This window comes from Saccharomyces eubayanus, chromosome IV (assembly GCF_001298625.1).
Source record: "Saccharomyces eubayanus strain FM1318 chromosome IV, whole genome shotgun sequence".
Lineage (NCBI taxonomy): Eukaryota > Fungi > Ascomycota > Saccharomycetes > Saccharomycetales > Saccharomycetaceae > Saccharomyces > Saccharomyces eubayanus.
Window position 1 is genome coordinate 789,553 of NC_030979.1, and position 14,847 is coordinate 804,399.

Sequence of the window (14,847 nt, forward strand, 5' to 3'; positions counted from 1 at the left end):
AGGAATGAAGGGGAGAATGCATATAACGACGCGGACTCTATTACGCAGTTATATGCCAAACAAAAGGCTTAGTTTAAGGAAGATGTTTAACGAATTAATTCCATGAAGCCTGTATAACTGCATACTATATTTGGACTATCAATAAAAGGATAAATTGGGTGTTCGTTGCGGTTTGCAAGAAATAAGTCGCAAATAATAAAAAATTAGAGCCATATATAGAGTCATGAGATTTTTTTCAAGGAGAATGCTGAAGACTCTGACTTCAATGTGTATTTTGATATTGGTTGTCGTGACCGTTGCATTCTACATAATATCCTCGAACGAAAATTATTCTCAAGCGGTCAAGGATGCTGCAAAGTCTCAATATGACACTCTGAGGGATAGCTACAATAGCTTAACAGGTAACACTGGAAACCCCACGAAATTGCCTGAGCATGAATCTGAGGTGGACGAAATATTGGAAAGACTACATGAGCCTCTCTATGCCAAAGACTCTTTTGACGTAAATGATGTCCTTGCTGAAAATATTCAATTTTACGATGAGATTTTATCCCAAGAAATTTCAGAGCCCAAAGTAGACAATTTGGTACGCAGCGGGGATCCACTTTCGGGCAAGGCAAAAGGCACGATTCTAAGTTTGGTGAGAAACATAGATTTGGAGGACATCATATCATCCGTTCGACAGTTGGAGGAAGAGTATAATAAGAACTTTGGCTACCCCTATACATTCTTGAACGATGAGGAATTTACGGACGAATTCAAAGACGCAATTAAAAGAATATTGCCTAAGGACCGTCTAGTTGAATTTGGTACCATTGATCCTGGTAAATGGAATATTCCGGATAGCATTGACAAGGATAAATATCATGAGAAGAGCGCTGAAATGGCAAAGGAAGGCATTCACGGCGCTGAAGCGGTATCCTATCATAATATGTGCCGTTTCTATTCCAAAGAATATTACCACCATCCCCTGCTATCTAAGTATAAATATGTGTGGAGATTAGAACCAAAAGTTAGTTTCTACTGCAAAATTGAATACGATGTTTTCCAATTCATGAGCATGAACGATAAGATTTACGGGTACGTCTTGAATGTTTATGAAAGCCCAAAAACTATCAAAACGCTATGGACCTCTACTATGGATTTTGTCAAAGAACATCCAAACTACTTAAACGTTAATGGGGCTTTCGGATGGCTAAAGGACAACTCTCAAAACCCGCAGAATTATGAAGATACTCAAGGGTACTCTACTTGCCATTTCTGGACTAATTTTGAAATAGTCGATCTAGACTTTTTAAGATCAGAACCTTATGAACAATACATGCAATATCTTGAAGAGAAAGGGGGATTTTATTATGAGAGATGGGGTGACGCCCCTGTAAGAAGTTTGGCACTTGCCTTGTTTGCGGACAAGTCGCGCATTCATTGGTTTAGGGATATAGGTTACTACCACATTCCTTACACAAACTGTCCAACCTGTCCAAAAGATTCGGATAGATGTAACGGGGACTGTGTACCGGGGAGATTCAGTATTTGGAGTACTTTAAACGACCAGAATTGTCAGGCAATATGGATCAAACACTCTATGACAGATGAGCAGTTGGATATGTATTGAAAACGATTGTGTTTTCCTCGTTCCTTCAACCACTTGCAGGAATGCGTTTATATTTAGATATTATGAGTTCCGTTTGTACAAACCTAGATAGATACATATAAAATCGATAAAACAAAGTTTCTCAGGGATTTACAAACATAGACTATTGCAACGGCACAGCCATGAATCTCGAGCTAAAAGGAGTACCCCAAAAACAAGATCATTAACAAAGGTATAACATCTGGGGGCGTTGTGGTTCCTAATTGTCACCGCAAATTTTTCCGAGCCCTTTCCAGGAACTATGTCGCGGATAGATGGAAGAGATATCAACTTCTCATGCATCTTGTTCACTGTTATTTTGTGACATTCTTCACAGGCCTTATTGCTAGCAGCCTCTTGACTTATTTTACCCTAAACGGCATATGGCGGAGGGCCCATCCCATCCGCCTGCGAAAAGCAAAAAAGAAAGAAAAAAAAGAAAGTGACAATACAGCCATAATCTAAATATATAATATCAGCGGACATATATTGTGCTTAACTAATCAAAGTATTTGAAGCGAACTAATTGCTTGCCAACAAACTATTCATTTTCTGGTCCTGTTTTTGACAAACTACTCTGTAAAGGTAACGTGAAAGCCAAAGTCGTCATAACATATAAGTTGCAGAAACACTAGGAAGAAAAAGAAATTGCCAAAATATTATACAATGTTGAAAAACTTTAAACTTTCTAAAAGAGATAGTAATGGATCCAAAGGCAGAATCACATCGGCAGACATTTCCACGCCTTCTCGTGATAATGGAGGTGTTATGAAACACATTAAAACGGTACCTGTTAGGTACCTTTCTTCATCCTCTTCTACTCCAGTAAAAAGCCAGCGAGATTCTTCTCCAACGAAAAGACATGACTCTAAAGATATTACTTCTCCAGAGAAAGTTATAAAGGCCAAATTTAGTTACCAGGCTCAAACCGCGAAGGAATTATCCTTTATTGAAGGAGAATTCTTTTACGTATCCGGAGATGAGAAGGATTGGTATAAAGCTTCTAATCCATCTACCGGAAAGCAAGGTGTAGTTCCCAAAAGCTATTTCGAAGTATTTGATAGAACTAGACCTTCATCTGTAAACGGGACTAATAGTTCGAGTCGAAAAGTTACAAACGAATCGTTAAATATGGGTTCATTATACGCCATTGTTCTTTATGACTTCAAAGCAGAAAAGGCAGATGAATTAACAACTTACGTGGGAGAGAATCTGTTCATTTGCGCTCACCATAATTGCGAATGGTTTATTGCTAAGCCGATTGGCCGGCTTGGAGGTCCCGGGCTTGTCCCCGTTGGATTTGTTAGTATCATAAATATTGCCACAGGTTATGCTACAGGTAACGACGTGATAGAAGATATCAAGTCCGTTAACCTACCAACAGTCCAGGAATGGAAAAGCAACATTGCAAGGTATAAGGCGAGTAATATTAGCCTTGGTAGTGTGGAACAACAGCAGCTGCAGTCTACTACAAAATCTCCTAATCAGAGCGCAAAACTAGTCGATAGCGAGCTATTATTGAAAGCCTCTGTTGAATCATTCGGATTAGAAGATGAAAAGTACTGGTTTTTAGTTTGCTGTGAATTATCCAACGGTAGAACGAGGCAACTGAAAAGATACTATCAGGATTTCTACGATCTTCAAGTTCAATTATTAGATACGTTCCCAGCAGAAGCTGGTAAGTTGAGAGATGCAGATGGGCAATGGTCCAAACGTATAATGCCCTATATCCCCGGACCTGTACCATATGTTACCAATAGTATAACGAAAAAGAGGAAAGAGGACTTAAACATCTATGTTGCAGACCTGGTTAACCTTCCAGATTATATATCTCGTTCAGAAATGGTTCATTCCTTATTTGTTGTTCTGAATAATGGTTATGACAGAGAATACGACAATGAAGAAAATTCAAATAATATTAAAACGTTGCAAGAAAACGATACAGCCACGTTTGCAACTGCATCGCAAGCTTCTATGTTAGCTTCAAACAATCAGGATAATACATTGACCGGTGAAGATTTGAAGTTAAATGTCAAACTCTCAGAATTGTCTCTTTCTGCTTCCCAGCAGCCATCCGTAGCACAGGTTTCAGATTCGAAAACAACGAAAATAAAGTTTTATTATAAGGATGATATTTTCGCGTTGATGCTGAAGAGTAGCACAAGCTATAAGGAACTTCTCGATAAAATCGCTCCAAGAATCGACGCAGATGACTTTAAGCTACAAGTCAAACTAGCAGATGGTAACGGGGAGGAGATAAAAACAGATTCACAGGTAAACAGTGTTATCCAGGCCAAACTAAAGATCTCGGTCCATGACATTTGAATCTAGTATCAAGAAAGAACATTTCTTTTTTTTCTAATTGTCGAATACGATTAGAGTAAACATTTTTAGCGGCATCATGATGATTTTGAATAATAATGAATTCATCTTAAGTAGTAATAATATTAAATTGTTGTGCAATTTTTTATCGGCAACGTAATTGTAATATAAATAAATATGGACATATATGTATATAGATAGTAGATTTAACTTCTCGAAAACTTGAAAAAAACCTCTTTCTTTTTAATTCTTGATCTAAACATTATAACTAAACTTAAAATCTTTGGAACTTTATTAGCGAACAAAACAAAGGATTCTCAACAATACGAACTAATAGAAACGGTAAGGTATAGAAATATGTCACATAATTCAAGAGAGGAATAAGACTGAAAGCAAGGACACATATCTCTCTAAATATGCGTCAACAGTTACCAAGCAAATCAAGAGAATAGCTAGAGCATGTTTTCAGGTCAGTCCAGGTTGACAAATGCTTTGCGCAAACTCTGTTTTCAGTAACCTCTAACACATCAAATAACATCTTACATACACGTAGCGTAGGGACTATTTTTCTCTTTATTTTTAATTTACCATAGGTAAAGACTTGTCGGCTTTCATTCAATTTGAGCAAAGAACAAGGGCGTTGTAGGCTTTGGTAACTTTAGCACATACACAGCTGATTTTTGTTTGGTGCACACGCTCTTTACGAAACACTGTATACACACTACTGTGCCTTCCAACAAAGCTTATTGTTATGGAATATTTTAAGCTTCATTTTCTACTTCGCGATCACCGACGTATGCACTGCCCGGTGTTCTTTTTTCAACCATCAATATAGCATAAAGCGAAATGGAAAAAGGTAGAAAATAGATGTGAGTCCCTAATTTGGCATACGTTTTGAAAAGCACGAGCTAAAATAAGAACGGACGGATAAATAACAAGAGAAATTATCTAACTATTCTCACCGAATATAGCGTACCTAAAGGCACTGAACCTATTCACGCAAGTATCCACTTCTACACAAGATAATTTAGGATTAAACGACTATGGATGCTGTAATACTGAATATCCTAGGGGATATCCCTGTGGTGACGAGATTATGGACCATAGGCTGTCTAGTACTGTCCGGTCTTACAGGTCTCCGGATCATAAACCCAACAAGCGTGCTGTATAATTATGACTTAGTGTTCAAAAAGGGACAGTATGGCAGACTAATTTATTCAATATTCGATTACGGTGGGTTCAATTGGATATCTATGCTAAACATTTTTGTTAGCGCCAATCACTTGTCGATGCTAGAGAACTCGTTTAGTTTGAAAAGGAAGTTCTGTTGGATAATACTTTTACTCTTGGTGATGCTGGTCAAGATGACGAGCATTAAACAGCCAGTCGCGTCGCTTGGGGTTCTTTTGCATGAAAACCTGGTATACTATGAACTCAAAAAGAATGGAAACCAAATGAATGTACGGCTCTTTGGTGGTATCGATATATCGCCTTCCATATTTCCCATTTATATGAATGCAGTGATGTACTTTGTATATAAGCGGGATTGGTTAGAAATCGCGATGAATTTTATGCCCGGCCATTTCATTTACTACATGGACGACATAGTAGGAAAAGTATACGGCATTGATTTATGCAAGTCGCCTTACGATTGGTTTCGTAATGGCGAGACACCATAGGGAAATACAATTTGTATCTAGTTGGGAATAATGACAAAAATTGAACTTTTCAAAAATAGATGTAGTTAAGCATATAAAGAGTATATACGATAGGCAAGTACATGAATAGTTGATCTGGATGAAGGAAAAATAAAAGCAAAAACAATTCAGTCAAGAATTGTCCAGCCACAGATCGAAAAAAAATTATAATGGAGCCGTGTCAAAATGTATAAATGCTGAATGAATAAGTGGCCAAATGAATGTTGGCCTTCTCCCCTGAATAAATAATGCGTTCTCAATCTCGTGCTAAAACCTCGTGTATGAGCGTTGAGAGCAAAAGTCGTCTTTGTAGTAATGAGTGTCTTTGGAAGCCACATGCGCCGGTAAAAGGAAAGGTGTTGTCAGTCCCAGAGCAATGTATGCAACATAAAATAAAGTTGTGATTTTTTTATTGGAAGCACCCGGCTTGTATGATTTCGAAAGCAGCGAAAATGGTTTCATAGCTAGCATCCTGGAACTTGCGTAACGTTGTATTTGTTCTTGAGAAACTTTTGTTTGGTGTTGCTACAATGAAAAAATAAAAAAAAGTGAACAGAAAAGAGAGAGGTTGAGGAAACCACAAGGCCTGGTGGCCGCATCGCGATAACCTCTTATATATCGCACTTATGTAATCTCCAGGGTTAGGAAAACAATGTCGTTGCCATGGTAATTAGTGCTCTTCCCGCCAATGATGGGTTTTTGAGCTATTGTTGTTCTTGCAGCCCCGAAGAAGTAGCCGTAGGACTACCGAAACCGCGTCTCCCTTAGTAAAACGGCCGCCTCTCCGCTATTATTGGCCGAGACGGTACAAAAAGCTTAAGTTCTTTTCTATTGACTTTCCCGGCACGACAAACAATGCAACGCACTGGCGTTTGGCTCTTGTGGCTTCTTCTTTTCTCTGCTTTTGTTTATGGTTCCTCCCAAGACGGGGGCGAAGGTGCCAGCCTGGGTCCCCTCACTGGCTACGAGGAAAATGATCAAGAAGAAGAAGCAAGAAAAGTAGTTGCGACGCATACGCCTTCCCAAGTAAGCAGGCATGAGAGAAAATAATGGAAACAGAGAGATGTAAACAAACCTCAAAGTGGTGTGAAGTATCACAACTCCCCTCTGTCTCTACGGGATACCACATAAAAATCGTAACTGCCACCTACGACTCTAGAAGAATCTCTTGTCTATTCACAAGGCAGACTGGAGCCTCTCCTGGTCTTTCTTTCATCTTGCTCATCTCTTTGGTTCCCACACTCATAATGTGCCGGATCAGTTTTCGTGTTTTTTTCGGTCTCGAGAAAATTTTTTTTTCCCTTTCTTAACTACTTTACCAAGCGTGGTAATTTCCCAATAGGGAAAATAAATGCAATCTATTTAGTTGCTTTTTCTTTCCTTTCTCAAAAAATTGAGAAACAGCCAAATCGCTAGAGCGAGAAGTGATTCAGTGGCAGCCTTTAGCAAACGGTGACACTAGATTTAACAACGATTGGGTTCAGAAAGGCTAACAAAAGCTTTAGTAATATTAGCTTGAGGATTCTAGTAAGAACAGTGTATAGATCGGACAAGAAAACATGAGTGCGGCGCTTCCATCAATCCAGCTTCCTGTCGACTATAACAACTTGTTCAACGAGATCGGTGATTTCTTGGTGACTTTCAAGCACGACACGTTATCTGCTCAGGAACCACAACATGATGATGAAGACGAAAACATGGATGCTGAAAACATTGAGCAAGATCTATTAGAAAAGGGTCCTAAATATATGGCCATGCTTCAGAAAGTCGCCAATAGGGAATTGACTTCTGTTGTCGTCGAGTTGGACGATATTTTGCAGTTTCAGAACGAGAAGTTTCTGCAGGGCACACAAGCGGACGATCTTGTGTCTGTCATCCAGCAAAACGCCAGCCACTTCACTGAGCTATTTTGTCGCGCCATTGACGATAACATGCCCCTGCCAACAAAGGAAATCGACTACAAGGACGATGTTCTTGATGTTATCCTGAACCAAAGAAGATTGAGGAACGAGAAAATGCTCTCGGACAGGACCAATGAAATCAGAAATGAAAACCTTATGGATACGGCTTCGGATCCACCTTCCTCCATGAATGATGCGTTGAGGGAAGTCGTCGAGGATGAGACTGAATTGTTCCCTCCGAACTTGACTAGACGCTATTTCTTTTATTTCAAACCACTGTCACAAAAGTATGCTCGTCGTTACAGGAAGAAGGCAATTAGCTCTAAACCACTATCTGTCAGGCAGATCAAAGGTGACTTCCTAGGTCAACTGATAACCGTCAGAGGTATCATCACCAGAGTGTCGGATGTCAAGCCGTCTGTCGAAGTTATCGCTTATACGTGTGACCAGTGTGGCTATGAAGTGTTCCAAGAGGTTAATTCCCGTACTTTCACTCCACTGTCCGAATGTACTTCTGAAGAATGTTCGCAGAATCAAACAAAGGGCCAACTATTCATGAGCACAAGAGCTTCCAAATTTAGCGCCTTCCAAGAGTGCCGGATCCAGGAGTTATCACAACAAGTCCCGGTGGGCCACATCCCTAGATCCCTAAACATTCACGTCAACGGGACACTAGTGAGATCATTATCGCCTGGTGATATCGTCGATGTCACCGGTATCTTCCTACCTGCTCCTTACACTGGTTTCAAAGCTTTAAAAGCTGGTCTGTTAACGGAAACTTACGTGGAAGCACAATTTGTTCGTCAACACAAAAAGAAATTTGCCTCTTTCAGTTTGACCTCTGATGTGGAGGAAAGAGTGCTGGAACTAATTGCCTCTGGGGATGTTTATAATAGGCTGGCGAAATCTATTGCACCAGAAATTTACGGTAATTTGGATGTCAAAAAGGCGTTGCTTCTGTTACTAGTGGGGGGTGTTGATAAAAGAGTAGGTGACGGTATGAAAATCAGAGGTGATATTAATGTCTGTTTAATGGGTGATCCCGGTGTTGCTAAATCGCAATTGTTGAAAGCCATTTGTAAAATATCACCAAGAGGTGTCTATACCACCGGTAAAGGTTCTTCAGGGGTTGGTCTAACCGCGGCGGTCATGAAAGATCCAGTTACAGATGAAATGATCCTGGAAGGTGGTGCGTTAGTGCTTGCCGATAACGGTATTTGTTGTATTGACGAATTTGACAAGATGGACGAAAGTGACAGGACTGCAATCCATGAAGTCATGGAACAACAAACCATCTCGATTTCCAAGGCTGGTATCAACACGACTTTGAATGCAAGAACCTCGATCCTAGCGGCAGCCAATCCTTTATACGGTAGATACAATCCCAGACTATCGCCACTTGATAACATCAATTTACCCGCTGCTTTGCTTTCCAGATTTGATATTCTCTTCCTAATGTTGGACATACCCAGTAGGGATGATGATGAAAAATTAGCCGAGCATGTCACATACGTGCATATGCACAACAAACAACCCGATTTGGACTTTACTCCAGTCGAACCCTCCAAGATGAGAGAATACATCGCCTATGCCAGGACCAAGAGACCCGTGATGAGCCAAAGTGTAAACGATTACGTGGTGCAGGCATACATCAGGCTAAGACAAGACTCCAAAAGAGAGATGGACTCTAAGTTCTCATTCGGCCAAGCCACTCCAAGAACTCTGCTTGGTATTATTAGACTATCTCAAGCTCTGGCCAAGTTGAGACTGGCTGACATCGTAGACATAGATGATGTGGAAGAGGCCTTGAGATTGGTCAGAGTATCAAAAGAATCATTGTACCAAGAAACTAACAAATCCAAAGAAGATGAAAGCCCCACCACGAAAATCTTCACAATCATCAAAAAAATGCTACAAGAAACTGGCAAAAACACACTATCATATGAAAACATTGTTAAGACTATAAGGCTAAGAGGATTCACCATGTTGCAATTGAGCAACTGTATTCAAGAATATTCGTACCTAAACGTTTGGCATTTGATCAACGAGGGTAATAATTTGAAGTTCGTGGACGATGGTACCATGGACACTGATCAGGGAGATTCAGATATGGGCACGCCAAAACTCGCCCCACAGGCGGCCGCTTCCGCCGGCATTACCGCCCCAGATTCCGATATCGATCTACAGGATGCTTAACAAAATTTAGAAAAAAAGCCAACCATGGGCCTTCAATCCATATTTGTATATATTGCACCATCCAGATTCACTTTCCCCTATTCTTCTTCTAAAATTTACTATCTAACATGTATTTTGTATTATTATAATTTCATTAATATTATTTATTCTTTTCCATCCGTGGCACAGGGCACACAACTCGGACTTAACTCCACGACTACACCGTTTTTCCGTGCACCACAGCCGGACTCGCCCTTTTGTTTTGCGGAGAAAACGAAATTATTTCTAGGTGGGGTACGGCCAGCTTGCACTGCCTAGATGTGCCTGTGGGATGCCACGCTACAGGGTACCGTCAGCCCCTGAGCAGCGACTAAGAGCGCACCGTGCGGAGTTCTTCCAGAAGATAAGAGGGCGGGTCTCAGAAAAAGCCGTAGGGGAAAGATAATAATCCGGATGGAGGATACTGCGCCGGGACCACCCTGTTATCGCCAAGAGAACTTTCAGGGGACCCGCTGGCAGTAAAATTTTTTTCATCCATTAACATATGGAAGGCAACCCTCATCGATCGCGATCCTTATTATCTGATATATATAGAACACGTCTCAACATATACGAACTATACATTCATTGCGTGAGACTTTTTTTCAGCATCGTAGTTTTATCATATTCAGGCTGAATATACAGATTTGAGAGTTTGGTTTTTGAAAGATTTCCATCAGAAGATTTCGGACGATAGTATTTTTAGCAAAATAATATTTGCGGGGAGGAACTATAAAAGGAAAATTTGGAGCAAGAGGGGAGAAAAAAAAAAATTGTGAAGAAGTACCCACTACCAGAGCCAATTATACTGATGACAAGCGCCTCCGTGAGACTCCAGAACGTCAACATTGAGTCCAACAACTATTCACGTTACGGTACCTCTGTCTACGAGAAGCTGTACCATAATAGAAACGGTAATAGCAATAATGCCGGTAAAAACGTTGCTACGATTTCCAAACTGCCATCAATCTCACAAAAGTCGAGGAACAAGCAATACAATAGTTCAAATTGCTCCAGGTCGACGACTCAATCGCCCATATCCACGTTAAAATCTCCACTTTCTAACCAAAATCAAGCTAGCGCTCCAGATGATCTGGGCTGTTCAGGCCAAAGACGCAGTGATGATGTTGCCTCTTTAGATAACGAGACTATTGTGACTATGAACTCAAGAAAATCCAGGATTAAGAAGAAATATAAGTCTTTAATTTCCACCTCGTCAAAGAAACTTATGAACAAATTGTACGACCATGGTGCTTCATCTGATTCATTCTCCATTTTTTCTTTGAAAACGTCTCATTCTGGTAAACATGAAAATTCCAGACATGAAAAGCTAAGAAAAAGAAAATACCATGTTTTTGGCAAATTTGCTGATATTAATGATTTGCCAATAGAGTTAGTTGCTAAAATACTTTCTGAATTGGAATTGGGACATGATCAAAAAACGCTGGTTAGATGTCTTTATGTTTCAAAAAAATTCTACAAGGCGACCAAGATCGTTCTGTATGAACAGCCTTATTTTACTTCCACTTATAGAGTGGCACAGTTTGTCACCTCGCTAAGATCGCACCCCGAAAATGGTGCATACGTAAGAGTATTGGATCTGTCACTTTTGAAACCAGGCATAATCGGTCAAGATGCAAAGGATTCTCAAGGTCTAGATGAGGATGGTCACTCGAGGCGCCATAGACGCCACCGCCGCAGATCCACTAACGCAAGCTTGAATTTGCCTCCTACTACCCCGACTACTACTATATCCGACGACGACGATGCTACTAACGCATTATTAAAGGACGACGTGTCAGGTACTGGTGGTTTTGAAGACTTGGCATTAGCCGGTTGGAGAGATTGGAGATATAGAAATGAGCCGCTTTATAGCTCTCCCTTGTTGAACAGCTTCAAATTGAAAAAAGTCGTTTCTCGTTCTTCTTCCATTACTTCCACGTCTTCTGGAAACTCTACCGGAGTGCATTCCACAAGAAGACAACGTTCAAATAGTTCGGTCGCTTCCATTACGACCAGCATTATGTCGTCTATTTACAATACTTCCCACGTCTCACTTTCTTCGACAACCTCAAACAATAGTAATGGCTATATGTCTTCCGGGAGTAATCTATCGAGAGTCTCTACCGCTAGCTCACTAAAAAAGTCCTCTGTTAAATCTAACATGTCATCTCCACAGAAGCCAAAACCGATGTCTGACATAACTTCGTCTTCATGGTTTAGAATGAAATTGAGTTCTAGAAATAGAAAGACAAGAACATCAACTACAACAGCTGGTCTGAAAAACTCAAAGACTAAGACGGTTGATGTTACAAAGCAAGATTCGGAACACCCATCTAGTTATCGTCCTTCAAAGTTGAAATTTAGTATTGAACAACCATTTAGCACTCACCATCCATATGCCAACAAATTTCTTTTGAAATATGCTCCTTACAGAGATTTACCTTTAGGTTATATTCTACATATGTTGAATTTATGTCCTAATCTTAACGAGTTGAACCTATCAAATTTGGTTATTTGTACAGATTTCAAGCTAATTAACCAAAAAACCGAAAGAAGAAGACTAACTTCTTCATTGTTACCTGCCGTTCAAGAGTCGAGTATTTCTGCCGGTCCAGAAAGAGACTTGGAAATCGTCTATATGACCGATTCAGGCAAAGGCTACGAATATTATGAGGGATTGAATAAGCGACATTCACGTTCTTCAAGTTTAGGTACCAATCCCACCAGTTGGATTGCTGCACAGGCAAACTGGGGGGATTATCCGCCTCCTATTGATGCGCAAACTAAAACAAGAGAAGAACACAGGCGTAACTATACTTTGAGCCCAAACAAAAATGTCGAATTACAGAAACTGAACCCGCTAGAGATTTTTGAACTGATTTGCAACAGAAACGAAAAGAAAAGCGGCTACAGCGCCTTGACCAAGGTGAAGATGAACGGCATTGTTTGGTGTAGGCAATACATGGTTAAGTATTTCGTATTAAAAACATTCAGCCAGCATTTGCATTATAAATCTATGGACAATAATTCCTATGAACATCACATGTTCAGTTTCCGGGACTCAGGATTGGATAGAAACTTTTCCTGGGCTTGTGATGCTAAATTGCATGAATTTGTTGCCTTGATGGTTATGGATCATCTCTCCAAGCTGGACGACTTGGGTTTAGAAGAGCTTTTCAATATCAAATCCGAAAAGCTATATATTAAAGATTACTGCTCTCGTGATCCTGATATTCTCGAAATATCAAATTTGTTTGATATACAGTATGGCTTAAGATCAGAATCTGATGCACCCTCAGATTCCGATTCCGTAACAGAATCTTTGCAATTTAGGCTGACCGTATTAAAATCTGGGAAACCAACATCATTTTGGCTTAGAAAAGTTTCCAAGAATTATGTTTCGCTGGTTGTTAAATTATGTGTTGACGACAACCTTGATATGGACAAAGCTGAAGTAGGAAAACCAACTTTGAGGATAGATAGCATCACACATGATTTGATCAGTAAATTAAAGGAGTTGAGACGGGTTGATTTGAGAAGAAATGTTGGGGAGAATAACTACTACGCCGAAAGTATCATTTAATATATACCGTCCCACTCACGGTTAATATTTTGCTTTTTTATTTGTCCACACCTGTTCATTTTTCCTTTCGTGTGCATAGTCGTCTCCTGTCAACCGTTGCTATATGGATGTATATATTGATCTTTTATTTTTTTGCATACATAGACTCTATATTTGATTTTGCTTGTAAGTAACGAAAACTAGCAAGCTTAGTATATTATGAATACATGAACGCTTTCCTTTTGTTTTCTTCTCAAACGAGTATCGTAGTGAATACCTATGAATCGACCTCGTTAATCACTTCCTGTAGAAACATCTTACATACTAATTCTGGGCGATCCAAGCATAAATTATGCGAACAGTCTGGTAAAATTATCACTTTACGAAGGTATTCTTTATTGATAGTATCCTCATAGTATTTAAAATTCTTGATGGGGGCTACAGGATCTTTTGCCGCACCAAACAATATAATGTCCTGTTTTATATCCGATTGTGTCAACATAACACTAAATTTGTCCCAATCAACAGTTACCCATCCAAGCAAATAACCTAAGATGGTTCTGCTTTTATTGCTAATATTATTTTTAAATTGCCAAAGTTTCCTATACTTCAACTTAACATCATCATTATCTTGATAAAAATACTGCTTGATGCCGGAACTTTCCAAACCCTTTACTTGATCGAATTTGTTTCGATAGATGTCAAATAACCATGGCAGCTTGAAGATGCCATAAAGCGCCCATTGGAAAAGACGTCTATTCTTGGAAAGCTGCTCAATATGAGCTTTTGGAGGCGTCAATAGAACAAACTTCTCCACCACACTGAGAATTGCCAAGTGCTGTTCATAAAGATGACATGCCAGAAAACATCCCATGGAATGACCTACGAGGATGATTTTGCGGCCATTAAATGGATTTGTGTCATCATCGCTTGACCCACCGGTAGGCCATTTTTTGAATACATCACATACAAGAACGAAAATAAGCTCCACTACTTTTAACATTGGATAGTCTTCCCATTCGGAACTTTGACCAAATCCAGGCGAGTCAAACGCCAAAAAAGCTTTTTGCTCCGAATCTAGTAGCTTGAGCAGTGGCTCAAACTGTTCCAAGTTGCCACCTAACCCAGGTACAAAAACGAATACAATTTCGTTCTGTATCCCTTTATCACCCAGGTTATGACATGTTCTTATCCTTGATTGCCGGTCTGGTAGTTGCACAGAAAAGAACTCTTCGTGCACAGCAATAAACTTCAATTTAAAGTCCAAACTTACCTCTGGTTGGCGAATATAAGTCACTAAGTCACCAGCATTCTCAGCATCTTTTACAATCTCATCTAGCGGCCTTCCGGAAAGGGGCTCGCAGGTCCAGCTCTCCGTTTCTTCTATTAACCCTTCAACACCCATAAAAGAACAAGTAAACTTCCCGTTCCCTGGCTGTATCCCAATGTTAATCTACATCTCAACAGTTGCTGTGCCATTCTAATAGCTTCTGACAAAAGGACCCTTTAAATTGC

The 14,847-nt window shown here is 39.9% G+C and overlaps 7 protein-coding genes across 7 annotated transcripts; 5 read left to right on the plus strand and 2 right to left on the minus strand.

The window, feature by feature from the left end:
• Positions 1-223: 223 nt before the first annotated feature.
• Positions 224-1,615, plus strand: KTR4 (putative mannosyltransferase; the record flags this gene model as incomplete). The annotated part of the gene is made up of 1 exon (XM_018364428.1): positions 224-1,615. One exon carries the CDS (start codon positions 224-226, stop codon positions 1,613-1,615), a length of 1,392 nt encoding a protein of 463 aa, XP_018223229.1.
• Positions 1,616-2,299: 684 nt separating this feature from the next.
• Positions 2,300-3,958, plus strand: BEM1 (phosphatidylinositol-3-phosphate-binding protein BEM1; the record flags this gene model as incomplete). Its single annotated transcript, XM_018364429.1, has 1 exon — positions 2,300-3,958. The coding sequence occupies one exon, from the start codon at positions 2,300-2,302 to the stop codon at positions 3,956-3,958; it is 1,659 nt and encodes a 552-aa protein (XP_018223230.1).
• Positions 3,959-4,998: 1,040 nt separating this feature from the next.
• DER1 (derlin) lies at positions 4,999-5,634 on the plus strand (the record flags this gene model as incomplete). Its single annotated transcript, XM_018364430.1, has 1 exon — positions 4,999-5,634. One exon carries the CDS (start codon positions 4,999-5,001, stop codon positions 5,632-5,634), a length of 636 nt encoding a protein of 211 aa, XP_018223231.1.
• A 285-nt stretch (positions 5,635-5,919) lies between these two features.
• On the minus strand, positions 5,920-6,123 carry MIN7 (Min7p; the record flags this gene model as incomplete). Its single annotated transcript, XM_018364431.1, has 1 exon — positions 5,920-6,123. The coding sequence occupies one exon, from the start codon at positions 6,121-6,123 to the stop codon at positions 5,920-5,922; it is 204 nt and encodes a 67-aa protein (XP_018223232.1).
• Positions 6,124-7,211: 1,088 nt separating this feature from the next.
• Positions 7,212-9,749, plus strand: MCM7 (DNA replication licensing factor MCM7; the record flags this gene model as incomplete). The annotated part of the gene is made up of 1 exon (XM_018364432.1): positions 7,212-9,749. One exon carries the CDS (start codon positions 7,212-7,214, stop codon positions 9,747-9,749), a length of 2,538 nt encoding a protein of 845 aa, XP_018223233.1.
• Positions 9,750-10,578: 829 nt separating this feature from the next.
• Positions 10,579-13,353, plus strand: COS111 (Cos111p; the record flags this gene model as incomplete). The annotated part of the gene is made up of 1 exon (XM_018364433.1): positions 10,579-13,353. The coding sequence occupies one exon, from the start codon at positions 10,579-10,581 to the stop codon at positions 13,351-13,353; it is 2,775 nt and encodes a 924-aa protein (XP_018223234.1).
• A 256-nt stretch (positions 13,354-13,609) lies between these two features.
• On the minus strand, positions 13,610-14,737 carry LDH1 (triacylglycerol lipase; the record flags this gene model as incomplete). Its single annotated transcript, XM_018364434.1, has 1 exon — positions 13,610-14,737. The coding sequence occupies one exon, from the start codon at positions 14,735-14,737 to the stop codon at positions 13,610-13,612; it is 1,128 nt and encodes a 375-aa protein (XP_018223235.1).
• Positions 14,738-14,847: the final 110 nt, after the last annotated feature.